This window comes from Actinia tenebrosa, unplaced genomic scaffold (assembly GCF_029948245.1).
Source record: "Actinia tenebrosa isolate PJP-AT-01 unplaced genomic scaffold, QUT_ActTen_1.0 PGA_scaffold15__27_contigs__length_11533743, whole genome shotgun sequence".
Lineage (NCBI taxonomy): Eukaryota > Metazoa > Cnidaria > Anthozoa > Actiniaria > Actiniidae > Actinia > Actinia tenebrosa.
This window is the reverse complement of record NW_028292575.1, coordinates 10,190,586-10,217,093: the sequence shown is the minus strand read 5'-3', so window position 1 is coordinate 10,217,093 and position 26,508 is coordinate 10,190,586. Positions and strand designations below refer to the sequence as shown.

General features: G+C 42.7%; 2 protein-coding genes and 1 non-coding gene across 4 annotated transcripts; 1 reads left to right on the top strand and 2 right to left on the bottom strand.

Moving 5' to 3' along the window:
* Nucleotides 1–966: 966 nt before the first annotated feature.
* On the top strand, nt 967–23,641 carry LOC116287951 (uncharacterized). Its single transcript, XM_031694659.2, has 12 exons — nt 967–1,173; nt 1,493–1,569; nt 1,689–1,734; nt 1,805–1,990; nt 2,444–2,499; nt 2,836–2,998; nt 3,176–3,272; nt 20,784–20,859; nt 21,060–21,185; nt 21,779–21,946; nt 22,175–22,232; nt 22,414–23,641. Exons 1-12 carry the CDS (start codon nt 967–969, stop codon nt 22,555–22,557), a joined length of 1,404 nt encoding a protein of 467 aa, XP_031550519.2. The 3' UTR covers nt 22,558–23,641.
* Nucleotides 21,311–21,383, bottom strand: Trnat-agu (transfer RNA threonine (anticodon AGU)). Its single transcript has one exon. It is a non-coding gene; the product is annotated as a tRNA-Thr (tRNA).
* On the bottom strand, nt 22,125–26,296 carry LOC116287961 (ubiquitin-conjugating enzyme E2 U). Of its 2 annotated transcripts, XM_031694673.2 has the most exons (7): nt 26,182–26,296; nt 25,763–25,878; nt 25,572–25,656; nt 25,344–25,436; nt 24,696–24,920; nt 23,643–24,044; nt 22,125–23,289 (listed from the first exon to the last, which is right to left on the bottom strand). In XM_031694673.2, the coding sequence occupies exons 2-7, from the start codon at nt 25,826–25,828 to the stop codon at nt 23,141–23,143; spliced, it is 1,020 nt and encodes a 339-aa protein (XP_031550533.2). In that variant the 5' UTR covers nt 25,829–25,878; nt 26,182–26,296; the 3' UTR covers nt 22,125–23,140. The 2 variants fall into 2 exon arrangements, with proteins under 2 accessions (XP_031550533.2, XP_088886605.1); XM_089030479.1 differs by lacking the exon at nt 26,182–26,296 and having other exon boundaries at nt 25,763–26,007.
* Nucleotides 26,297–26,508: the final 212 nt, after the last annotated feature.

The window sequence follows — 26,508 nt, the reverse complement described above, 5'->3', positions numbered from 1 at the left end:
AAAACACCCAAAAACGATCAAAACCATGGGCTATAGTCCATGCTTTTTGGCCAAAAACGACCCATTTTGAACATTTTATGAATAATGCATGTTTTTGAAAAAGGTATGAAAAACACCCAAAAACGATCAAAACCATGGGCTATAGTCCATGCTTTTTGGCCAAATATAACCCATTTTGAACATTTTATGAATAATGCATGTTTTTGAAAAAGGTGTGAAAAACACCCAAAAACGATCAAAACTATGGGCTATAGTCCATGTTTTTTGGCCAAAAACGACCCATTTTGAACATTTTATGAATAATGCATGTTTTATAAAAAGGTGTGAAAAACACCCCAAATCCATCAAAACCATGGGCTATAGTCCATGTTTTTTGGCCAAGAATGACCCATTTTGAACATCTTTTGAATAATGCATGTTTTTGAAAAAGGTGTTAAAAACACCCAAAAACGATCAAAACCATGGGCTATAGTCCATGCTTTTTGGCCAAAAATGACCCATTTTGAACATTTTATGAATAATGCATATTTTTGAAAAAGGTGTGAAAACACCCAAAAACGATCAAAACCATGGGCTATAGTCCATGCTTTTTGGCCAAAAATGATCTATTTGGACATTTTATAATTGAAAAAACATATAATGATGGTGATATAACTGCAAAATCGATTTCTTTTAATCTTCTTACTTAATATAGATCGTTTTCACGCAGTCCTGACAGATGTAAGGGACAATAGAAATGGTAGCCATTTCGATGTATCAAAAAAAAAAAGAAATTAATGACAAAGTTTTTTCTCATAGGCATACTAATATGGCGGTATTTGCCGTCATGTGAAAATGATATAGGTCATTGATGAAAAGGATTAAATTCAGAAAGAACAATAAAAGTACGTCATAAAGAATATCTCCATGACAATTGAATATTACGTCATCAATCACGTGTTAAGTTAAAAGGAACATTATTAAAAGATGGCTCCGCCAAAAGAAGATGGAAAGAAGGAGACGATTCAATTTATTGATCCTGTGACATCCGTGTCGAAGTCAGATGAATTAAGGGCTCACCTTCAAAAGATGTCACTCAAGGGAGACACAGAGGAACCTGTTCCTATAAGCTTTGAGGATATATGTGCAGCAGCATTTCGTATTTGTAAAGGAGTTGCCAAAACCCCTTGTGAGGTACATGATCATTGCTTGCACAATTCAGCGATTGTATTCTATCTTCTATATATAAATTTTACAAAAAAGGCACGGAATCCATAGGACGGCGCGAGCACACTGCTTCATCTATTATTTTCTAGAAACCTCATTAGAACTTCAACTATGGTTACCACTATGGCTCGTGCCTGAAAAACCTGCTCCCGCTGTCACATTTGTGAAAATTTTTAACTAAATCATACAAGTGCGCGCTGCTAGCATTAGACCAGCTAAAATTTCTCTTCGTGTGTTAACTCAACAATTTCTATTTAAAACATTTTGTCGCTTATCTTAATAACAGAAAGCAAGCATTTCGAACTCTGAAGTCGCAGATATGGACATCTTCTTCAAGAAAGAATATCTTCACCCCACGGGAAGGTAAGATGAGGAGAACACATCATACCCGCCCTTCTTTTTTCAGCGCTATTGGTTTGCTCGAAACTTTGCGAGATTTTAGTATTTGAACTTTTTAATGATTGCTCTTTTACCTGTTTTAGTTTCAAAGAGCGCGGAGCTCTTAACACACTTCTTCTTTTAAGTGAGGTAAGCTTTTTTGAAGACCATTTATCGATGTTGTTTGTAACTTATGTCCTCAATACCTTTGGGTCCTCAGGAACAAAAGCGTCGAGGTGTGATTGCGGCGTCGGCGGGTAACCACGCCCTAGCCTTAGCATACCACGGCCACGCCCTACAGATACCAGTGACAGTCGTCATGCCTGAGAATGCACCGATAGTCAAACAAACGATGTGTAGATCATATGGAGCTAACATATTGCTTCAAGGACACAACTTGTATGAGGTCAGTAGGAATGATCCTTTTCTCTGTCTTTCGGAAAAAGATTTGTTTGATCATGAATACATCCAATGAGAAGCGAAGACGTTTCATACCCTCCAATATAATATTACGACTAATATCATGATAAAGCTCGCATAATCTTCCTATCGTATTATCCACAGGTATTAGTACTGTAGTTAGTAATGGATGCTACACGTTGTTGTGACTTAGGCCCCGTCCACGGAAATTTTTGTATCCGCAAATTATTTTTTTGCGGATACGAAAATGTTTGCGTCCACACGCAGCGTATTCGAATCGTTTTCACCGTCCACACTTATCCGTTTTCGTAAAATTTGCGGATACGGACACAAAAATTTGCGGATACTTCCCGTCACAGGACGCATTTTAAGCAAGAAAGGGTAGTGAGGATAAGTTCTTAGCCCCTAGTATATTACTAACTGAATGTCATTTGGTTAGTCTAAGGAAAATGCCTTGCTTATGGCCCGTGAAAAAGGCTTGGTCTACATCAATGGGTAAGTCCATATAATGGGTAAGTCCACTTGACGGAGGGTGAAAAGGATTATATAGACGTCCCTTTTGACTTGGGTGTAATTTTGACCATTTCAGACTACGTGTCATTCTCTTGAGAGTAAGATTTTTTGTTTTAGTTGTATCCATATTCATGTGTCTACTCATGTGCAACCGTTGGAAAAAAAGATGATACTAGCTCTAGTTACTTGAATCTCACCTGGTCCGAGTGGAAAAACATTACACCCAAGCATAAGAGGTTTAATCCCGGACGCGAACCATTCCAAGCAATATCTCTAATAGTAACCATAATCAATTGAGAGTATTACCTTTCTTCACAGCTACGACCATCCACACATAATAAGCGGCCAGGGAACCATTGGCCTTGAGATCATCGATCAAGTTTACCCACTTGATGCCATTATTATACCCGTTGGGGGAGGGGGGATGCTAGCAGGAATAGCAAAGGCTGTCAAGACCGTCTACCCTCATGTCAAAATTATTGTAAGTGAACAACTTTTCCGGCTATTCTAGTATAATATTGATTGTCATCGTTAATATACACAGGATCCGAGAGTAAAAGTCATAAAAACAGCTGCCATAATTCAAGCAGCAATCATTGGAAACAAAAATGAAATCAACGATTTTAACGACATTTTTAATGGTTTTCTGTTGAAAAAGGCCGTGGAATCTGAGCGTTGCCCCAGCTTCAAGGCAGCCATGGAAGCAGGAAAACCCGTGAAGGTAGATGCGCATCATTCAGAGACATTAGCTGATGGTAAGTTCAACTCTCCTCTCCTCTAGTAGTATAGGGAATGGGGGTTCCAGCGCAATCTCAACACGGGGCAAGACCCGTGTCAAAAATCCACTTACGGACGACCCCCACTCCAAGTGTGGTTGAGGGCAACAGCGCACTTAAATATGTTAGTCTATATATGGAGTGCGAAGAATGTAAGAGAACTTTTAAGAAAGAAGCGGATTTGAAAAAGCATTTGAAAATGAAGACGAAGTGTATGAGCAGTTATGATTGTGGATGTGGTAAGAAGTTTGAGACTAAGGTTAAATTGTTTTGGCATTGTCAGGACTGTGAGTACGACTACGACGACCTAAAAAGTGCTTGGTATTAGGTATAAAATATTTCCTATTATATAGATGGAATCCCAAAGCAACTTCAGCACGGTGTCAATACCCGGTAACGGTGAGATTGACGTTAGACAGTTTTGGCGTCAGTCAGAAAGGAAGGTTAAAAGGACTCTCCGAAAAGGTATAGAAGAATTAGGAGCCCTGAAAGCGAGCATAATGGTAGAAGTAAGTTTGTCAAAAGACGAGGTAATGACGACAGCAATGTTGCGATCAAAGTCGTTAGTGATATTAGAATCCACGAATCTGGATAGGTCACTCAGTGAAGCCTTAGAAGCAATAATGGAGTCGCTGTCTAACTACACGAAAGAAGGATCGGGTTGGACAGTAGAGGAGGTTGAAGGAATAGAGATAAGTATAGCTAGGTACGTACCCATACGAGGGGGGAGTTACGTACCGCTACCAACGTGGGTAGAAAGGAAGAAGGCTATTGTAAACGTGAAGAATGAAGACAATCGATGCTTTATGTGGGCAATCAGGTCTGCACTGTATCCAGCAGAGAAGGATCCCTGTAGGACAAGTAAGTATCCCACAGATGATTTAGAGTGGGATGGTGTGGAATTTCCCATGCAGTTGATAGACATCCCCATATTTGAGGAAATAAACGATCTAGCAATTAACGTTTACGGAGTCAGAGAGCAGACGATAGTACCGTTAGTTCTGTCAAAAAGTAAAGGAGAGCGCGTACATTTATTCTACCACGGCGGACACTACTCATGGGTTAAACACATTAGCAGACTATTCTACAGACATACTAAGCACAAAGGCAAAAAGTACTTCTGTGACTGCTGCTTGCTGTCATTTACATCCTTAAATGCCCTAAAGAAACACGATGAGATCTGCCGCGGAGTCGAAGAAGTGGCGCAACGGATCCAGATACCCACCAACAAAGAGCTTTCATACGCAGACCATCAAAAGCAGATGCAAGTGCCTTACGTGATATATGCAGACTTCGAAGCGTTGATAACTAAGGAAGAGCAGAAACGTGGTGCCACGAATAAGGTAGGATTACACGAGATCTGCTCCTTTGGTTACATAGTAGTCAGATCAGACGGTAAAGCAAACCCTCCTGTGATTTACCGAGGTAAGAACGCAGCTAATGAGTTTCTAGAAGCATTGCGAGAAGAGGAGGGGGAGATTAGAGAACAATTAAGACGTCCAAAGAAGATGGAATTTACCAAAGAGAACCAGGAGGCTTTTAACAAGGCAAAAAAATGCCACATTTGTCAACATACGCTTCTTCAGTTTGGAAGACGAGCCAAGAAAGCGTGGGATGAAGATGGAAAGTATCTAGGAGAAGCTCATTTTAAATGCGGGAAGTATGCTAAGAAAGGTGAGAAGCCGGGAAAGCCCTCCACGCACTGCATTCACTGCCACAAAGCATTTGTTGAGGATTTCTATGTGGATAAGGTTAGGGATCACTGCCACATCACTGGTAAATACAGAGGAGCGGCTCATTGGAAATGCAATATAAACTTCAAAGTAAATCCAGACATGGAGATTCCGGTGTTCTTTCACAACCTCCGCGGTTACGACTCCCATTTGCTACTACAAGGAACAGACGGCTCCGACGTCAAATGCATACCCAACAACAAAGAGCGCTACATGTCCGTAACTGTGGGTAAGCTAAAGTTCTTAGATTCGCAGCAGTTTATGGCGGACTCCTTAGCAAACCTCGTAAAGTATAACACCAACTTTCCCATTTCCAGTCAATATGGCGCGGAAAGGAAAGGAGTCTACCCATATGAATACATGGATTCCTGGGATCGATTCAAAGAGTCCCTACCACCCAAAGATCGCTTCTACAGCACCCTAAACGAGTCCGGTATAAAGGATGAGGAGTACCAGCATGCGTTAGACGTGTGGGAAAAGTACTCCTGTGAGAACATGGGGGACTACCACGACATCTACCTAAGGTCTGACGTAGTGCTGCTTGCAGATGTTTTCCAAAGCTTCAGAAAGATGGCTATGGAATATTACGGATTGGATCCCGCTAATTTCTACACGGCTCCTGGGCTCAGCTGGAGTGCTTTGTTAAAGAAGACAAATGCGCAGTTGGATCTCCTAACGGAGTACGACATGTATCGGTTTATGGAAGACGGTATTCGTGGCGGCGTATGCGGACCCAGCCGACGTTACGCCCGCGCAAACAACCCCTTAGTAGAGCACGACCCAGAGAAACCAACCACATACATTTACTACCTGGATGCGAATAACCTTTATGGTTGGGCAATGTCACAGTACCTACCTGTGAGAGACTTCGAATGGGATCCAGTGAAGCCGATAGACTTCTACATGCAGGTAGGAAAGGAGGAAGACAAGGGCTACGTTTTAGAAGTGGATCTGGAGTACCCAGAGCGCCTGCACGACGAACACAATGAGTTCCCCTTAGCACCAGAAGCGATAGAGATACCATTTAAGCAGCTAAGTCCGCTGCAAAAGCAAATGTGCCCTGGTTACAAACCGTACAGGAAACTAACTATGAACCTGATGGATAAGAAGAAGTATGTGGTACATTACCGCAACCTGCAGTTCTACGTGCGACACGGAATGCGCGTAGAGAAGATCCACAGAGTCCTAAAATTCACGCAGGAACCCTGGATGCGCCCCTACATTGACTTTAACACGCAAAAGCGTACCGCCGCGAAAAATGACTTCGAGAAAAACCTCTTCAAACTGATGAACAACAGCGTGTTCGGAAAGACAATGGAGAACATCCGCAAGCGCGTAAGCGTAAAAATAGTCAGCACCAAAGAGGAAGCAGAAGCATACGTGTCACAGCCAGGCTTCGTTAGATACGTAGAAATGCTGAACTTCTACGTGATTCACATGAAAAGGGCAAACCTCTTACTAAACAAGCCCGTTTACACAGGCTTTACGGTGCTGGATCTATCGAAGCTGCTTATGTACGAGTTCTACTACGATAAGCTTAAGCCAAAGTACGGAGACCGCTGTCGCCTCCTGTACACAGACACCGACTCCCTAATTCTAGAAGTGCAAACGGAAGACGTTTACAAAGACTGCCTCCCCGACATAGACGAGTACGACACCAGCGGTTACCCGAAGGAGCACTTCCTTTACTCTGCGAAGAATAAGAAGGTAATTGGGAAGATGAAAGACGAAATGTTAGGAAAACCCATAGTAGAGTACGTGGGTCTGAAACCCAAGATGTACAGCGTGCTAAAGCTGGATGGTGTAGAAAAGAAAGCTAAAGGTGTAAAAAAATACGTGGTTAAGAAGGACATAACCCACGAGTCCTACTTGAAGGTCCTGCGTACGCGTAAGGAACAGCGGCATAAGATGAACAGCCTGCGCAGCTACGGACATCAAATACACAACGTTACACAGGAGAAGGTGTCACTGTCTGCATTTGACGGTAAGCGATGGATGTGTGATGACGGAGTGCATACGATAGCATTCGGACATCACACGATAAGCAGTTCTTCCATGACGAACCCACGTGTGGGGCCATCGTGAAGATAATACAAGATGGGCTGACCCTTCTTAGCTATTACGCTTCGGATCTGGTAAGTTTCCAAAGACCAATTAGGATCCGTAGCTCTTTTGGATCCTCCTTCTAATTCACCCGGTCCGTAGAGATATCGGACTGTGACATTACCTAATTTTTTTTCATGGGGGAAGACCGCCCTCGAACTTCTGACGTAGGACTTGTGCTCCACGTGTTTCTTTTTTATGGCATCCTTGGGTTTTATTCCCGTAGCCCTGGCCGCCTCGTTGTTCAAAGCCGCGATGACCTGGGGGAGCCTCTGAGTCCATTCCCTGTTGCGTTTGGAGGGATCTTCCAGCTCTTTCCAATACTGGTACCCAAAGAGACGCTCGGCCAAGGTCTTATTGAATCTTTCGACGATGCTCTGACCCCTGTGGTACTCAGCTTTGGCTCTCCTAATCTTAGTGTCGTGGTCTTTCAGGGTCTTGGTAACCACGCCCATGAACTCCGTTCCCGCATCCACTTGCAGCAGCTTAGGCCATTTCAAGACGCGCTTATAAATCCTACCTAGGGCTTCTGCGACTTCCCCAGAATCCTTGCTGGTTATGGGTTCGGCGTCCTTGTATCTGCTTGCGATATCAACTACGGTCAAAGCGTATCTATAGGTCTTTTTTCTCACCTTGTCATGTGGTAAGAAAAGCAAGTCCGCCTGATGAACTTCATTAGGGACATTTACGGTAAAGCTGGGCCTGGGAATGTACTTGGGCACGGGAAGATAAACCTGCCAGAGGGTTTGTTTTCTTAGCCAATTCTTAGCCGTTTCTTCTGATACCCTGGCCGCGGTCGCGAGTTTCTTAATAGCCGACGCTCCTTTCCAATAGCCTTCAGGCCCATAGTAAATCCTCTTGAGTTTGTCCTCTACGCGGCCCATTATATGAATTCCAGGACGAGATTGATCTTGCGTCCGTTGAAATCCACCGTCTTTCCGTCCACCTTAATGGTGATGTTTATGCTTTCTACCAAATTAGACAAGTCATAGCTCAAAGAAATGGGAGTGTATTCTACTGGGTCAAATGGATTACCTTTGGGTAGAAACTTGGACATAAGAGAAGACTTTTCTCCATCGTTGTAACTATGGACCAAGTCGCAATAGACTTCGTAAGAGGATGCGACTTTCCATTTCACAGGTATGGCTGTGTCGGTAATTGTCTTGCCTGAGGCACATAATAATGACCCCAATGGGTCAGACTTTCCAAAAGTTACTGAATAGTTTGGCATATTATGTTTGAAGGTCATTTCGTGCGGCAATCCTGTGGTGAGCGTATAACCGTGTTTTGCTAATTCCTTAGCAAGGGTGATTGGTGTGTAATGTCCATCGGGCAGCAATACGCCTTGATAATTGCCGCCGCCTTTATGCTCAGTGATCAAGGCATTGACTAAATTATACCAAGAATTGTACAAAGAACAACTAACCAGCCTAACCTTATGGGCTTTGATGGGAGGATTCAAGTAAGTGGTAAAGTCATTTTTATCGCTTTCCAAAAAGACGATCATATATTTCAGGAAACACAGTTCCCTTCGTTAGAGCAGATACGCCAAGGCCACGCCTCCCGCCAGCCCTGCGACTCCTACGAAGACCAATTCGCTATCTTTTTGTTTTTTAGAAGGCTGGTAGTAATTCTCGAACTGAGGCTTTCTTAACCTAAAGTCGGGGTGTGCTTGCGCATAGAGCTTAAAGGCGTAGTCTGTATTTTCAAAGTTCTTATCCGCCTGCATTTTGTCTTGGTAGTTCTTGTCCAACCAATCCCTGTAAGCTTGTCTTTTTTCATTCCAAGCCGCCACGTCTCGCTGATATTTCTCCAGCGCTAAGTCGTGTCTCTTCCTTTCGGCGGCTAATTCTCCGCTTTTGTCGCCTCTGACTAATCTATCCAAATATTGACCACCATAATTAGCTCCAGTGAATGCTAAAGCTGCAATGACTCCACCTGCGACTAAGCCAGCCATTATATATTACGCCGTAGGCAGGTACTTTTCCTTTCGTAGGTAATCCTTTAGCATGATAGCCCCGCCTACGGCAGCGGTCATTTTAGCAAAATTAGCGAAGCTCTTGCTTGGGTCTTCAGTAAAGTCTTCTTTGAGCACTTTCTTACCTACCCAACCAATACCCGCAACGATGGAAGTAATAATAGCTGCTTCTTCAACAGTTTTTAACAACGCGGTCGACATTATATTACAGAGCGAGAAGGAAAATCTAGGTCGCCACGGCACGTGGTGATAAATCTACTCCATTTCAGGGATCTTACTTTTTCTAACAGCCGGTTCCACAGGTGCGTGCACGGGCGCGTGATATGTTGGTGGTTCTACTTTTGGCTTCGTAGCCCGCCATTGTAAGTAAAGGCTGCCTGCTGCTATAGCAACTCCTAACGCGCCGATGACGTACCCAGGATTAATAAAGGATTCCTCTTCTCTTTCCTCCACCTTTTCTTCTTTTTTGGCTTTGTTCTTCCTATTCATCTCCGCGAGCTTCTTTCCGGCAGCGACTCTGCCTGGAGATTTAGCCTTGGTAATCTTCTGCTCCTCTTGGGGCTGCTCTACCTTCGACTCTGGTTCCATTTATATCTAAGGACTTGAAGGACTTGATAAGTAACTTAATATGACCTGAGCAAGTACTTAAGGACGACTTGACTAAGTACTTGAGGACGACTTGACTAAGTACTTAAGGACGACTTGACTAAGTACTTGAGGCGACTTGATCAGGTACCTCAGCAAGTGCCGCCTGGAAGACCTTTTCGACTTCTCTGTCCTTCTTGAAGTCCTTCCAAGACACCAGTACCTCCTTCAAGTCGACGTGCTGAGCTACGTGAAGTGCCGCAGAGGCGACTGCCATTAACTTACCGCACTTCAAAGACAACCAGCCGCAGGTTATCTTAAGTTCCTGGGCGATGACATAGTCCTCGCTTATGTCCTTCCGCAGTTGCTCCACGTCGTCTATGGGCAGTGCAAGTCCAAGCAATTTAGTCGCAAGTCGGATAGCGGAGTCTGCTACGGCGTCCGTGGTCTTACTTGCAAGGGCGGCCTCGTATCTCTTATGGAACTTCTTAACTTCCTCTTCTGACAACTTATTAACTTGCTCATGGGTAAGTTCCTTACCTATCATTTCTTTACACTTCCCCGAAGACACAAGGATGTTAAGTTGTTCCTTAAGGTTACTTTCGTCTAACTGCGCGGGGACTTCATCTAAGAGCTGCTCAATGTCCATATATCTTTATGGAATACGGAAACCTCAAAGGGAAGATCATCTTGGAATGTTGGTGCGTTTTTAGGTGCCGCATGTATTCGTGTAACTGTTCCTTAGATATCTCACCGCCGTAGTCGCTTAAGATGGTTTCCAGGTCTGACTTGCTCGGAGTATAAAATACGACAAGTGAACCTATGTTTTCCCTGAAGGGCTTAGAGACGCTGGTAAGCTGCTGGGAAAGCAACCAAACGCTGATATTGTCGTGTCTACCGCTGAAGGCGAGTTTAACGAGCTCGGAAGTGCGTCTTTTTACGTCGTCCCCACAGGCAATGTCATCCAGTATAAGGAGGGTTTGCGTATTCTTGGGGAATTGTTTGTGCCAAAACTTAAGATGGCCGGATAACTCGTTAGGATCTAAGATATCTACAAAGAAGTCGTCATCTTTCACTCCTATGCCCGTCCAGGTGCGGTTAGTTCACGTAGGTGGGGCATAATAGCACGACGTAGTCGAAACGGTATCTAAAGGGTCCTAATAGCTGCTCCACTACGAATTGGGTCTTTCCGCAGCCGGTGGGTCCTACTATCAGGGCATTGCAGGGAATATGGTTCGGATCCATTATATATACGATGGACCCAGTGGACGCAGTAAGAAGGATTGCCGGCGACGCAAAGGATAAAAGAGACACCATAGAAATGCAAAGGGAGGAGATCGATCGGTTAAAAGAGCGCGTGCAGGAATTGTACGATGAAATGTGCGGCCTGAAGCGCGCGGAAAGGTTTGGTGCGCTTTTGACGATGGCCGGTTGGGCTAAGGAGTCCGTTAAGGACTTCATGCGATATCCCCCGTAGAATGTTAACAATAAGGTTAAATCTTTGTTAAGACACCACGGAAACTATTTCAAAGAGTGTCTCAGAATGTTGACAATAAGGTTAAATCTTTGTTAAGGATGCCTGGAAACTATTCCAAAGAGTGTCTTAGCTTTACTATTTTGAATCCTGCAAGCGCCCTTTAAAAGGGGTCCTTATTTTTATTTATTATTATTAAATATCCTTAATTATTCTTAATAATAATAAATAAAAATAAGAATGGGATTTGAGACTCTTTGCGCAAACCCTACCTTACTATCTTAAGCCGCCTACTAATCCTTACGGGCTTTCCAGGCATCCTTAACAAAGATTTAACCTTATTGTTAACATTCTGAGACACTCTTTGGAATAGTTTCCAGGTATCCTTAACAAAGATTTAACCTAAACGTCAACATTCTGAGACACTCTTTGGAATAGTTTCTGGCCGTTGAGGACTTCATGCGGTATCCCTTATAGTGGTTATTAAATCCTTATTATATATGGAGTGTGAGCGGTGTAACAAGGAGTTCAGCTCGAAGCAAATGTTAAAATACCACCTGGAAAAGAAGGTGTGCGCTAAGAAGGCACGCGAAAGGCGTTGTAAGGAGTGTAATCGCCTCTTTAGCAGCGCGCAGATGTTGGATTACCACGTTGATAACCGCGTTTGCCTAAAGAACGTATGTGAGCGATGCGAGGAGGACAAGAACGATGAATGGCACCGACATCGGTGCCGCGGCAATTACGACCTACTGAGCGTAGCCTGTGAGGAACACGGCGACGTTGCTGCACGATGTTGCCCAAAGGAAACCCAAAGGAAGTTAACGCGCCGGAAGAAGGAAATTGACCAGCGCTTTGCGGAGTTTGACTGCGTCGAAGGCGTAAGGTGGGAAAACAGGGAACATTGGGAGGCGCTTTGTGAGCGCTGCGGCTGTCAAAGAAGTGACCAACATATTTGGCAGTGCCTCTACGACGGTCAAGGCGGCTTTAAGGAGTACTTAGATCGCTTTGAGGCCTGGCATGCCGGCAATGAGGCCGCAAGGAAAGCCCGTAGAAGTTAGAAAGGACCTAAGATAGTAAGATAGGGTTTGCGCAAAGAGTCTCAAATCCCATTCTTATTTTTATTTATTATTATTAAGGATATTTAATAATAATAAATAAAAATAAAGACCCCTTTTAAGGGCGCTTGCATAATCTAATAATAATAAATAAAGATAAAGACCCCTTTTAAAGGTATATGCTAGCCTACGCAGCTGCCTTTCTGGGAGGCATTCTAATTACCCTTTCAATATATGGACTGTATTACTTGCGAACTACCTGCCGACTGCATTACCCCTCGTAAGCCGCGTAAAAAATACACCTGCCTTCATTGCGACAGGGTATTCTCCGAAGGATCCTTTGTGGGGCATTGGTGCTCCGCGGATCCTAAAGCGCAGCGGGCGCTTAACTACAAAGAGGAGATGGAGTGACTCTTCTTTCAATGTCAAACTTCCATCGGCCATTTACCTTACCATAGCTGCGTAAGTGGGTGAATTCCTCGCCCTGAATTACGTACCGCACGCAATCCGGCGCCCAAAGGGAATATTCCTTACCTTCTAAGTCTTTGAGGACTAACCATAAACGGTCGATGTCTTCGAAGACGACGTAATTTTTTATTTCGTATGCTTTACCGTGGGCAAGATCACGCCAGTGAGCCAAGTTGAGCTTCATTATACCTATGGAATATCTTTAGGTGTGTTTTCAAAGTGTTTTCAAAGTGAGCCAAGTTGAGCTTCATTATACCTATGGAATATCTTTAGGTGTGTTTTCAAAGTGGCGTAGGACTTAAACCGCTTCACACAGCCCCTACAGGGAATACGAATGCCATCCGCGTAATCCATCAGGGCACGGCAGATAATGTCGTAATCGTTGCTAACCATCGTTAGGTAACCATTTACGTCAAGCTGTGAGATTTTCTTAGATTGCTTCGCGGATAAGACGCCGTTTCCTTTTGGGGTTTTCAACTCAATACACAACCCGCGGTATTTCTTATGCGCATTTAGGATTAAAAGGTCGGGTTGACCGGCTTGGTAGCCTTTTCGCCAGCAGGTTATTCGCTTGCTGTCTGAATCTTGAAGTTCGCCAAGACCCGGCGCTATGATGAAATCGGGGTAAAACCTACGTATGTAGTCGACGACCTTCGCGTGTAGGTCGGCTTCGTTTTCGATCTTAAATACTAACTTGTTTGGACCGTCAAACCGCCTTTCTATTGCATATTTACCCGTTTTCCTTAGCGCGGGTAGGACTTCTTCGAAGACCCAATCACGAAACTCCACAGCTTTGGGTAGTTTGGAGCTAAATATCAGTTCATACAAGCCAGGTTCGGATATAAACACGGCATTTGGTTGCGTAGTAAAGGAGCGGTGATTCGCAGCCCCTTGTAGATCAACCCATTTTTTCTGGTATTTCTCAGATACGTGTGCTCTAATTGCATCTCTAGGGCGCTCATAGCCCAACGCCAAAGCCACCTCCTTTGCTTTGAAGTACAAAGTTTCGCCTTGCACTATGCATTGCAGTTTGGTGTCGTTGTTTTCAAATACGCGAAGCATTGTATATTAGACAAATATTTTATCATCGATGACTTCGTTCCTCAGTCATCCTAGTACGCGACGCTCTTTAGCTGATTCATTTCTACGCTCAGTTGCGCGTCAGACACGACGAAGACGTAGCAGTTTATTTTGTCGCCGTCGCCCGCGGAGGCATTCTTGGTGCGTTTGATCTCCAATGTTATACCATCCTGCGTATTTACTAGACGTAAACCCTGACCATGTAGGTCTTCGTCGTTAATGGTGCGCATATCAATCCACAGCGCGTACTTATCCTTAAAGAATTCCTCGGGGCTAATTTGGTCGCCAAACTTGCGCATGGCCTCTCTGTACACGTCTGCGGGCTTTATCCCCTGGGAGTAGACCTTGTTTGGAACGCCGTTGATATTCACGCCAACGTTAGTAATGTTGGGGTTGTGAAAGGCTTCGCTGTCGCGCTTACCAGCCTCATAGGGCTTAGCAAACACCAGCATCAGCCCCGTGAGACTTCTTCGGGGGAGGTTAATGCTTTGGTTGATAACCTCATCCGTCTTATCCAGGAAGCTGAACGTCTTATACATCACTACGTGGTCGTATAAGAATGCCTTCCCGGAGCTGTATTCCATGCCAGCGCTACGGGCCAGCTCTTCGCTGTACACCGTTTCGTACTGTAGCTCTAAGTTGGTAATAGAGTATGGGGTTGTTGTGGTAAGTGCAGTGCTTAGCCCACCAATGATGTTATTAGCATCTGCTAAAGTTACTTCAAACTGTAGCTCGGATAACTGTCTTGGGTAATACACACCGTGATTCGTAATCACTTCAAAGTCCAGTGGTATGACATACTTGCTACCATAGGCGGTCTTTATTCGCTTTGCGTCTGCCACTGCGGTTTCTCCGCTGCCGTCAGTAGGTTGCGTTTTCGTAGGTGTGCGAACCTTACGTAGAATGACACTACCAATTCCTTGTTCTATCCTTTGCGCGCGGTCAAATGCTGTTAACCACAGATCCTTATAGGTGGTATACAGATCGTACCTATTTAAGTCCAGCAAGGATTCCCCAGCAAACTTGATTCTCATCTTAGAAACGATGTTGCGACCCACGTTGTTAACGATAATCCTTTCATCTGTGGGGCTTGACTGCACCGCTAGGTCAAACCTCAAAGCCAAGGTGCCAGGAACTAAGACTAGGTTATCCGTTAGGCGGGGCACGCCTACGTACAGGGTTTCCCCTGGCTTAGCGCTGCTGGGGGTAAAGGTGACCCGGTGAAAGGTGCGTTCTGCTTTCAGCCCGCCAACCTGCTTAGGTAATACGTTGGGATTTAACTTTGAGCTTATCATATATAATGGAAGTAGAAGGAACAGACCCCGACTTTGATCCCACCACTGAGGAAGGTCAGGCTGACATTAACGACGGCGATGAAGAACCGCTGCTTCCCACCCAACAAGTCGACGATTCACTAAGGGATAGGATTGCAAAGGCCCTAAGACATCCCAAAGCACGCGAGTACACGTTTCCGCGTGAGCACATAGAGCTTCAAAACATGGGCGAGCCGGAAGCAGCCGCGCGGGAAACCGTAGAGTGGGCAAAGCAGGAGCTAGAGCTGCGCTACACCCACCTTGATGCTGATGAGGTAAGGCTCACGGAAAAGGGAAACAAAGTCCTAATAAGCGTCCAAGACCTAAGATTTTCTGACAAAGACCGCTGGACGAAACCACAACCCCTCTTTGATGATAATGGTGACGTTAGGGGCGACGTCTCAAGATTAAAAGGCTTTCAGCAGGCTACTAGGAGCATGTTAGAAAGGTTGCAAACCCTGAATGAAAAGGTTGCGCTAGAAAAACGCGTCGAGGAACTACAAGAAACGTTAAAAGAAAGGGAGGAAGAATACGCAAAGCAAACTCAGCTAATTGTCGATGCTGAAAAGAAGTTCGGCAACGAAAGAATGGTAGAAATGAGGAACCAGTTGGATAAAGCCCTGCGTGAAAGAGATAAAGTACAAAGGAACCTGGAGGAGGCCAAAAGCTCAGGCGCCTCAACGGAAGCGCTGCGGGAAACGCTGGAAGAAAGGGAGGAGGAATACATGAAGCAAAACCAGCGGCTTGCCGACGCGCATAGGAGGGAGGTCGAATTTAAAAATCAAGAAATAGCTGAGTTGGTAGACCAAAGAACCCAAATTCGACGTGAAAGAAATCAAACTCAAAGGGCTCTTAACCTCGCCCTGCAAGAGTTAGACTTAATTAAAGACGATACCGATAACCTGCAAACCACCATAGCCGGCTCTTTAGTGGAACGGCGACGGTTGATGGCTGAAATCAATGCTAAGGAGGAACAAATCCGGCAAAGAGATCAGGCCATCGAAGACCTGGAGGGGCAAATAGAGCGGCAGCAAGAAGTAATCGAGGACCAAACTCGTCCCGAAGAGGAAAGGGAGGCAGCCCAAAAGGAAGTAGATACGCTTGAAATACGCCTTGCGGAATTACGGGCGCAAAAGGAAAAGCTGGAAAAAGAGCTCGGGCTTACCACCAAGGAAAAGGTAAAAAGAGCCCTTTTGAAGTATGGCGTTCCACTGGCATTTGCGGTTGCTATTAGTACCGTAGTAGGAGTCATCCTATCCACGCTTAAGGCTACAGGCGCGGGCGTAAAGAAATTAGGTAATGGACTAACGGACTTGGGAAAAAAGATGGCAGCCGGTCTTCCTGGGCTGCTTGGTAGCGTTTTAAGCCTGGCACTGAAGACCGGCGGCGAACTGTTGAAGTTCGTGGGGAATAACATTTGGATCTTGGTCGTCGCTATTGGCGTGGTCCTTTTGAAGAAGATGCGGGGTTGATCTTATCCTTGTGTATTACTGGCGGCTTATAATCGTCGTCGGGTGCGCGGGGTGTTCTCGACTGGGGATAAGTAAAGATAGTATTCGCACCGCCTTGATAATGCGGAACTAGCGGTATGGCAGTCATAGTAGAAATGGTCTTATGATTAAAAGTAGAATCGCTTGGCGCAGCTGATTGTGAAATAACAGCGTTTATCTTAACTTCGACATTAACGTTAGATGTTGCGTCAGTATTGATCTGAAGCTTTGCGTATTGACAATTAGCTACCATGTGAAAGGTTATTGGTACTATATCGTCTAGACTATTTGGCGGTTCATATGAAAAATGAGCTGACCGTCTAGTATTTTTCAGTGTTCTGTATGGTAACAATGGATCGTTATTCTCATCTACTACTCTAAATCCAATACCATATTCCTCCCTTACGCTAATACAAATTGTGCACATAATCAATCCCAACCCACCAACCTTCACCCACAATTCCGTGTCAACCCAATTAGCATTACGCAAGTATCTATCTTCCTCCAGAAAATAAAGGAATGAATCCTCCTTAGTATGTGGGTTCATATATACCAGCAAATAAATTTGCTTCTAGAGACTCATTACCGTAAGAGTGCAAATGGTTGCGTGGTTATATTTTTCATCTCTCTGATTTTCTATGCTATTTATGCAAACGCTCCCGGTGTCATCTACGCGCATTTGCAGCTTTACCTTCCCATGGCAATCGGCGACCATATGAAAAGTCCAAACCGATAAATTCTCAGCGCTGTCGGTGTTCGGCTCTACGGAGAAATGCACAGGCTCCCTGTTGTTTGTCTTCACACGCATAGGCTGCAGTACGCCGTTGTCATCCAGGAACCTAAAGCCGACGTTGGCGTGACTGCTCGCGCCCATGCAAATACTACAAAGGATCAATTTCTTTCCTGAGTAATTCAAATTCACGGACATGCCCGTGACATCAACCCAAGATGCCTGGGTGTATTTTTTCTCACCTGTGTAAGTCGTATAAACGCAATCTACTCCAGCCATGTAGGGGTTACTCACCGCCATATATAATAGCTCAGACCAATGCTTGCAGCTGCTAAGCCGGCCTTTAGTAAGTTATGGTCATATTCCTCAGGTATCGCAGGCAGGGCCTTCTTTGATGGTTTCTTAACTACGGGTAGCTTCGTTTCGTGTGACTTTTTTGGCTTCTCTACGAAGTGAGGAATGTTCCTAAGAGTGTCAGAGTTCACGTCGTTCACCCCAAACTTCATATCCTTAGTAGCTCGTTGAAGTTTGTTGTTGTATCCTACTACAGAACCAGTATTAATAGATAAATTACTAGGCATTAACCAACAACCCGGGGCTACTGCATAGTCCAACCTCGCCTTAGAATTTTGTATAGCTAGTTGGTAACGCTGTACGCCCTTGCTAATGTCGCCCTCCAAGATCGAACTTTCGAATAAGATCAAGGCTTCGGCTCGCGTCTCTTCTGCGGCGCCCGTATTTCCAATTATGCTTGATCGGGTATTTACTTGGGCTCCAAGGATAGAATACACGTAAGCTTCTATGCTGCGGTTCAAACGGGCAAGGCCGGCTCTAGTTAGTCCTTTACCTTCTGGGGGTATGAAATTAAGATATTGCTTCGTTTGCTCGTCGTTGGTAATCTTAATAATCAGCGGGTTAGCCCCTGCATACTTACCGCCCTCGTCTTTAAACAGAGGCCCGTCTCTGACTTCCTTAGTGGCTTTGGCATTTGGTTCAAAGAAGGTGCTACTGTCGTGAGTTTCCTTATGATATCCCGTGTTCCATCGCAACTGCAGCGCATGAACTTCCCTGTTGCTTAGCTCGTGCCCACCAATCCCCCAATAAGCCCAAATGTGCCCCAAACCATTGTTAGCACCGGTAGTGCATCGGAAATCCTTCCCTACAACACCGAACTCCTTACAAAGTCGGTCGTAAGCAGGAACGTTGTATTTATTATCTCTTGGATAAAACGTGGCATCTCCCGGTAATGCAGTAACGCCCATCTCATGCAGTATTCTTCGGACGGTAAAGTGGAAGTGAAACATAAATATCGAATTCTTCATCAAGTTTGCACTTACACCGCAGCCGCTAGTGGCACACCAAACCGCAAAGTTCAGCTGCTGCGGCCAATAACGCATGTTAGGACCACTTAACCATTCGTGGGCTTCTTTTGCGGTGGTATGATTGATGGGCACGTTTTTGAAGATATCTCGCACCTTTAACGGAAAGGAATGGTTGTTAGAGATCCGCATGTTCAACGTTAGGTCCAAACTTGGATGTTCATCAAATGAAACCGCGGGTATCGGATAAGTACCGGTACCAAGCAATAATTCCTTTGACCAACCTTGCACGGGTTTAGGCTTAGGATGCTTCAGCTGAGAGTCTATCTGATCGACCAGCGTAGGTTTCAAATCCTCATTGCTGTACATCCTAGAGCCGTTATAGTAAATCCCATCGGGTCTCCTTTCGAACTTACTAGGGTCTGCATGCGGAAACATCTTCCTGAAGGCCCTCCAGTTCCAGTAATCCCGGTTGTCGTGATGTGGCTGCTCCTCAATATCATTCCCAAAAGCGTCGTACATTAGTATATATAATGGATGTTATACCATCAGCACCTAAGTTGTACCCAGATGTTCCCTATACTACACCTAACGAACTAAACGGTGAAAACTTTAGGCTCAACAAAGCAAATTTAATTCTGGCTTACTTGGAAGGGCAGGCAAAACACTACGAAAAAGTCCGAAAAAAGTACGTCAGAGCCCGGAGTACGCTACATAAGATTTCGATAACTTTGGGGTCTATATCTGTTGTGTTAACGGGCTCCGGCGTTGCTACTTCGCTTACTGGGCCGGGAATAATCGTTGGAGTTCCTTTGGCCGGCGTTGGGGCAGCCTGTGGTATTATCTCGGCTGTTGCTACGGGTATTATGAAAAAGCTATCCACGAAAATATCCAAGCATGACACGACAATAGCTCTGTCTAGGGCTAAAGTAAATACTATTACCGACCTTGTCTCAAAGGCTTTGCGTGACAGAAAGATAGACGACGTAGAATTCTCGCTTATTCTGACCGAAGAAGACAAATACGAGAAACTAAAGTCGGACATAAGGAACAAAAAAACAGTCGTAAAAGATCTTTCCGAGGAATCTCGCAAAAAGATCTACCAGGAGGCAAAAGAAGAGCTTCAAAGAAAGCTTGCTCAGTAAACATCTGCTTTGAAAAAAGCAAAACAGGATTCTATTTACATATTGAACGCCGGCTGTCTGGTTCATATGCAAATTAGTTTCACAAAATATTACGCAGCCTGCATCGTTTTCACAAAATATTACACAAATGTGAAAAAACTTGTGTAAAATCATCTTCTCGGAATCCATTCTAACAGCGGGTGACTGGGGTCTATTTTATAAAATATTTCGTAAATTACGTCAGGATAATAAGGAATATCCTTATTCAGCCGACAAAACATCCACTCGGCTTTTGTCATATCAGAAACCTCAGGAATAGACTTACCGGTAATTTCAGACAAAAGATAGGGAATAGCTTTGTAATATTTCCCTAGCTTTAATTTTTTCAACGTTTTCCGTAGACTTTGTGGGGTTGGCTCTTCTAAATGGTCTATGATTTTCTTCTTTACTTCGTTGTCTAAATATATCGGATGTAAACCTTGGATATGACTCATCCAGTCCCTGAAGTATTTTATTCTCTTATATGGCGTTTTCTTACGACCTCCATTGGCGTAATACTGCTCTCTGGTAGCATTTGGTACGGCATTACGAATATTCTTACCACACTCGTAACACTGTGCTGACGTGTCGTCTTCTATTTGCATTTTCTTACCACAACAAACATACTTATTTGGCTTAGTAGGTACAAACTTGGGTTTCAAGCACTTTACACAGAAATCATAAGCAAACTCTTTACAATCTTCGCACTCCATATATAGACTAACATATTTAAGTGCGCTGTTGCCCTCAACCACACTTGGAGTGGGGGTCGTCCGTAGGTGGATTTTTGACACGGGTCTTGCCCCGTGTTGAGATTGCGCTGGAACCCCCATTCCCTATACTACTCCTCTCCTCTCCTCTCCTCTCCTCTCCTCTCCTCTCCTCTCCTCTCCTCTCCTCGCTCAAACATAATGAGGTGAGTCTCTTGCCTTGGTAGGAGGGACTTTAAGAAAGTCTGCCGGCTTGTGGTTTTTTTTTTTTTTTTTTTTTCAATTCCAGGTCTGTGTGTACCTCAGGTGGGAACCTCTGCGTTTGCTAACTCGAAAGATCTGGTGGATAAAATTATCACCGTCAGGTATACAATGAATGGTTGCTAAGAAACGGCTCAGTAGTCGCATACACGCTATAATAAGTTGTTTCGAGTATCTGTATGACATTACAGTGTAATCCCGAATCCCGAACATGCTGTGCTGTCGTGGACATCCCTGTGGTGAACAAGTGACATTATCCGAACTTTTTTTATCAACTAATTTTCCAACTTTTTTTCTTTTTAAGTGAGGATTACATAGGTCTTGCTATCCTTTACCTAATAGAGATGGAGAAGGCTGTTGTTGAAGGAGCTGGAGCGACTGGCTTTGCTGCTGTTCTCTCTGGTCAACTACCAGAACTCAGTGGTAAAAGGTATATATGACAAATTATTTTAAGATTACTTTTAGAATTTGAGCCACAAAAAGTTAGGCTACTTTTAAAACAGTTCAGAAGAGGATTTGTTGGTTGCATGCTATTTTCTGAGGATTCGAAAAGTAAGCCTTTGGAGAGACTCGAACTCTCGACCCCTGGTTTACTAGACCAGTGCTCTAACCACTGAGCTACAAAGGCCCGGGTTGATTGGAAGTGTGTTATAATAGTACAGATCCTTTTGATAACTCGTGCCCGGTTTTTAACTTCTCTAATATTTTCAATTTCTAATTAAAAGCGTATGTACGATAATAAATTATTATTATTATTTGAGAAATAATTAAATTTTTATAAAATCACTTCATCTGGTAACAATAACAATGCGATTTATTTATCTATTTTTATATGGAAAGGTTAAATCCATCTTAAAAAGGTTAGTTATCAAATTATTTTTTGGTTTTCTATCCAAGAAATTCATATTTCACTATTAAAGTTCTTATTTTAAAGTTTAGATGGACTAAAACATTTTAGCGCGACTTTCGTATTGCGTGACGCTAAGATTGATAGTAACGCATTCACCACTACTGTTTTTGCAGGGTTGTAATCCCTTTATGTGGAGGTAACATCGATCCAGCTGTAGTTGGTAGATGTATAGACAGGGGTTTAGCTACTGACGGTAGGCTGGTACGGTTTATTGTGACAGTCAGTGATCGACCCGGTGGTATTGATAGACTTGTCAATGTTTTAGCTTCATCTGGGGCAAGGTACGTGAAGAAATCCAATGTGAAATTTTAAATACGTTCTCAAATCAATGAATCTCTAAGCTAAATACTGAAAAGGATTATAGAAAAGAAATGGAATAGAATAGAAAAGAAAAGGAAAACAAAAAGAAATGAAAAACAAGGAGAAAGAGAAAATGAAAAAAAGAAAAATCGTGGAACATTACATTGTTATGTCCTATTTTTATTTTGCATTATTTCCTTAAATCTTAGCATTAAAGACATGTTTCACGAGAGAGCTTGGTTGAAAAGTAGTGCCTTCAAAGTACAGGTAAATAACATTTAGGCTGTGGGTCAACATGCCCTTACCCACCCCACCCCCACAAACACCAATGTACACTTATTCTGTCTATAACTATTGATGCATGCTTGTTTATTTATAGGATTTATGATCAATAATAATTATATATACCTGAATTTAAATTTGCTATTATATACTGTTAAATTTCTAGTGTAAAGTTGTGGCTGAAGTAAGAGACGGAGATCATGCCAGCATGTTGAGAACTCTACTAGAGAAGATGTACGATGATGTGCACTGGAATACTGACCATTCTTCAGCATATACTAATGACCCACCATACACTGTCGATACATGAGCACAGATTTACACACTAATATGACACACATATACTGATTACAACCTCTACAAAACCTTCATCATAGCTGATTATACATACACCAATGACACATTACACACTGGTTCAACACCTATATACTGATAACAACCTATACAAACCCTCCATGATAATAGTTACGACAACCCACTGGGCAGCTATACAAAAAGATAGCATATACTAACCATCATAATATGGAGCCAGGAGTTCTATAAATCAGAGGAAACTGGCAGCTTATACGTTTCATACTAAAGATATGACATGATGCTCAAATGGAGTCTTGACATTACTGAAAGACACTATTAAATGATGGCTTTATTTAAAGTATTTACACATATATCTACAGTAATAAAACCTATATACAGTATATTTCAAAATACAAAGTTATGACCCATTTTAATGTATGAGGATCGTTGGGTCTTTGATGTTACCTAACCAATGATGGGAACTCCACAAATGTAATGTACAGTACTTGTTGCTATGGTTATCATCATGATTATAAGGTGTTACTATGTCCCATAATAATATTATCGCCATGGTAACCTGAACATCTCATCACATAACTTCATGAGAATGCTACATCATTGTTGCCAAGGTTACTAGACCAGTTTAATAAGTCTTGTACCTCCTGTTCTGAGGGCTCGATCTCTTTTGGTATTGATGCTGATAATGATGCAGATGAAGGCTCAAGAGATTGAGTAGATTTATCTTGACCTGGTTTAACATTGATAAAATAGATCTGCGTAAGATTTAACATAACTAACTGAGGGGGAGGGGTAAACATCAAATTCAATACAAATGGTAAGCAAGAACTTTGTTTGAGGGAGAAAACTAAGCAGTGTGGGATGCACGATTTTAATATTAGGGGTTCCAGCAGCCACAGGTAGCCCAAAAGAGAAAAGTTTTACCATCCAAAACCCATCCTGATTCCTAGTAGTGCCCCTCAACCAAATTTTATGCAAAAGATGAGTGGGTACTAGAAACAGGGATGTGGTTTGTTGAATAAAATGATAAGTCTGGTAATATATGTACTAAAATAAGACAAAATAAAGTGTTGTAAAGTGTACCTTGGTGTTTTGGAAGATAAATTTGCTTGAGCATATTGATTCTAGTAGCTTTTAACTCCTCTAAATCCTTTGCTTTTTCGGTGCTTTGATCAAATTTTCCATACATGAGTGAATTATGCTCAGCTATTTGTTTTTTTATTTCCTCTTGTAATTCTTCCTGCTCCATTCCAAAGTGAGCTGCTTGTAGCTTTGAATCAGATTTCAACATTTCATTGAGTGGGTTCTTAGAGCTTGGTACAGGTCTAGTGGTTGCTATACCACTCCAAAGAGAATGATAATCATCGAATGATATCTTGGCAATCTGAAGTCGTTTATTACTTTGCTCCGTGTTTTTAGCCGGTTGTTCTTGTTTCTCAGGTTTTGTCACTTCAATTTCATTCTCCAAATGTGGCTTCAAGCCAGCTGAAAGAGTTAAAAAGTAAATAATCAAGTCAAGTCACATATGTATCACCAAGAACGACAGATTAACAAAGAGAATTAAGTTCTAAATCCAGATTTAGTCATTGCTTAAGTTGCTCTAGTTTCAACCAGACAACATTAGCCCCCTTTAGCTTGGGCTCAATGTTTTCATATTACTGATCTCATTATTCCTTTGAGAATCAGATTTTTTTGTTTGAATTGTATCTACATTCACATGTCTTCCCATGCACAAAGATGAAACAAAGGAATGATATATGTAATGAGGCCCTGTTAGGGGTAAAGTCAAACAAGTGAGATGGCCTTGAAACAACAACATGAGAGTCACAAACAAGAGATCAATGACAGTCTACTCTAATGAATTATCAAAAGTGATGCCCTGTTAGGGGTAAAGTCATCCAAATAACACAAGAACCTTCTGAAATCGCAACATAGACAGTCGTGAAATTTAGACTGTGGACATAGGTACCCCCCTCCCCCTATAGGGCCTTTGTAATTGGAAAACATATTTGCACCACAATTAATAAGGTCTATTTGGAGCATAATGTTTTTTTTTGTTTGTTTGTTTCCCTATTGAATCATTGCTGTACATCCTTAAAGGTAATATCCTAATGGCATCACATAAGCTGAACCTACCATCAACTCTTTTACTGGCCAGAACATTTTCCAGTATCATCTGCTTGTAAGCACTAGGAGCAATGTGACACATTTTGGCAGCTTCTACATTCACAGAGTAGTCCAGGATTGGGTTGGACAACATCATTTGTATACTTAGTAGCATGTAGTTAATGGAGTAATATTCCTTCCATTCCTCTTGATTGTCCAGGAAATCTATACATGGGATCCCTGACACTGGATCGACTGAAGATAATATATTTATCCATCAATAGCTTGTAATGATAGTTAATCATATTAAAAAAAGGATACTAATTTGCTTGTAAATAAGAAACATAGTTACAGTACCCTCTAAACCCTAGGCATCCACCCCCCTCTCCATCCCTACACATTTTTACTCCTCCTCCTTCTCAATCCTCTCTGTGACTCCCTTTCATATGTAATCATGTAAACATGCTTTCACTGTAATCCCTTCTTGCATCCAATGTACCTTCTTATCTCTGAATGTATGATTGAGGAGGATAGCTGAGAGAGAATCATGGAGGAGAAAGTTCTCCTTAACTGTGCCTTATATTTATTTCCAGGTTTTTTTCTGTTGACTTGTTACAAACACATTCACCACAGTTAGGACAGCAAGTCTAAAGTAGGCTGGCTGATGATTATACTCACCATTAGGATGGAAAGGCACAGTATGGAAATATATCTTTGGAGGAATACAATTGTAGTTTTCATTAAATTGTAAATATAGCTTGAATATTCCACCTGAAAGTCGAAACATTAAAATATATCAATAAATTGAAAGGGCTGGCGTATGCATTGCTGTGTGAAGACCGTGTTTGTACCATGAGCATTTTACAGTCATACATAAACATACTGCTCTATGATGCTAACACATACCTTCCCATAGAGTATCTTTTGGTCCTTTAACAGTTGCTTCCCATGTGAACCAGTCATCTTCGTTAAGAGGCTGTGCTGTTATTCCCTGAAACAAGAATACAGTACTGTAGTTCATTCGATATCAGAACATTTAACCCTATAGACTCAACATATTACTCTTAGATTGTTCTTAGAAATACTACATGACTTACCCATACTGGATCTTTCTTCATTTTAAACTGTTCCTTTTCAAGAAGCAAACGAGCCCTGGACTGCATGTTCACACTTCTTGTAATGGTAAAAACAAATGTCGAAGTCTTTTCTATATCTTGGAACCACAAGTGACGAAATAAGAGTTACATTTTATTTTGGTTGTAACAAGTGAGAGATAAAGTACGACATACTTTAATAGACCATCCAAGTCGTTTGGGAGAAGGGAAGACTGATAAAAAAATTAAGTTAAGTTGGGCAAATACCACTACTAAACTAGGGGGACTAGGGAACTATAAAGTCATAAGTGCCTTATTGAGCTCATTTTTTCCAGTTTTCTTTTTGACTCAAATGATTAATACCTGCAGGCTGTAATAGAAATGTCTACCTTAATCTTCAAAATCCTTATTTCATTACATACCTATTTATTAACGGACGTTATCTGCAAAGAATTCATGGAATAAAGACAAGAGAAGCTTCTTGTTGCTCGTCCGCCATCTTGGATGGTAATATTAACCGGTTGCTAAGCAATTACGCAGTCCCTCGCTGAACCATATACCACAGGAACTCCAAGAGTAATATTACAACAGATAGGCAGATATGGTAACAGTTATAGATTAAAGTAGGTCTCCACAAAACCCTAAAGAATGTAAAACATTTTTGACTAATAAAATACAGGGGTTTAGGGGTTGTTTTCCTTTTTTTATTCTTTTTATAGCATTGTGGTCAGGATCTGTGCGTTGGTCCA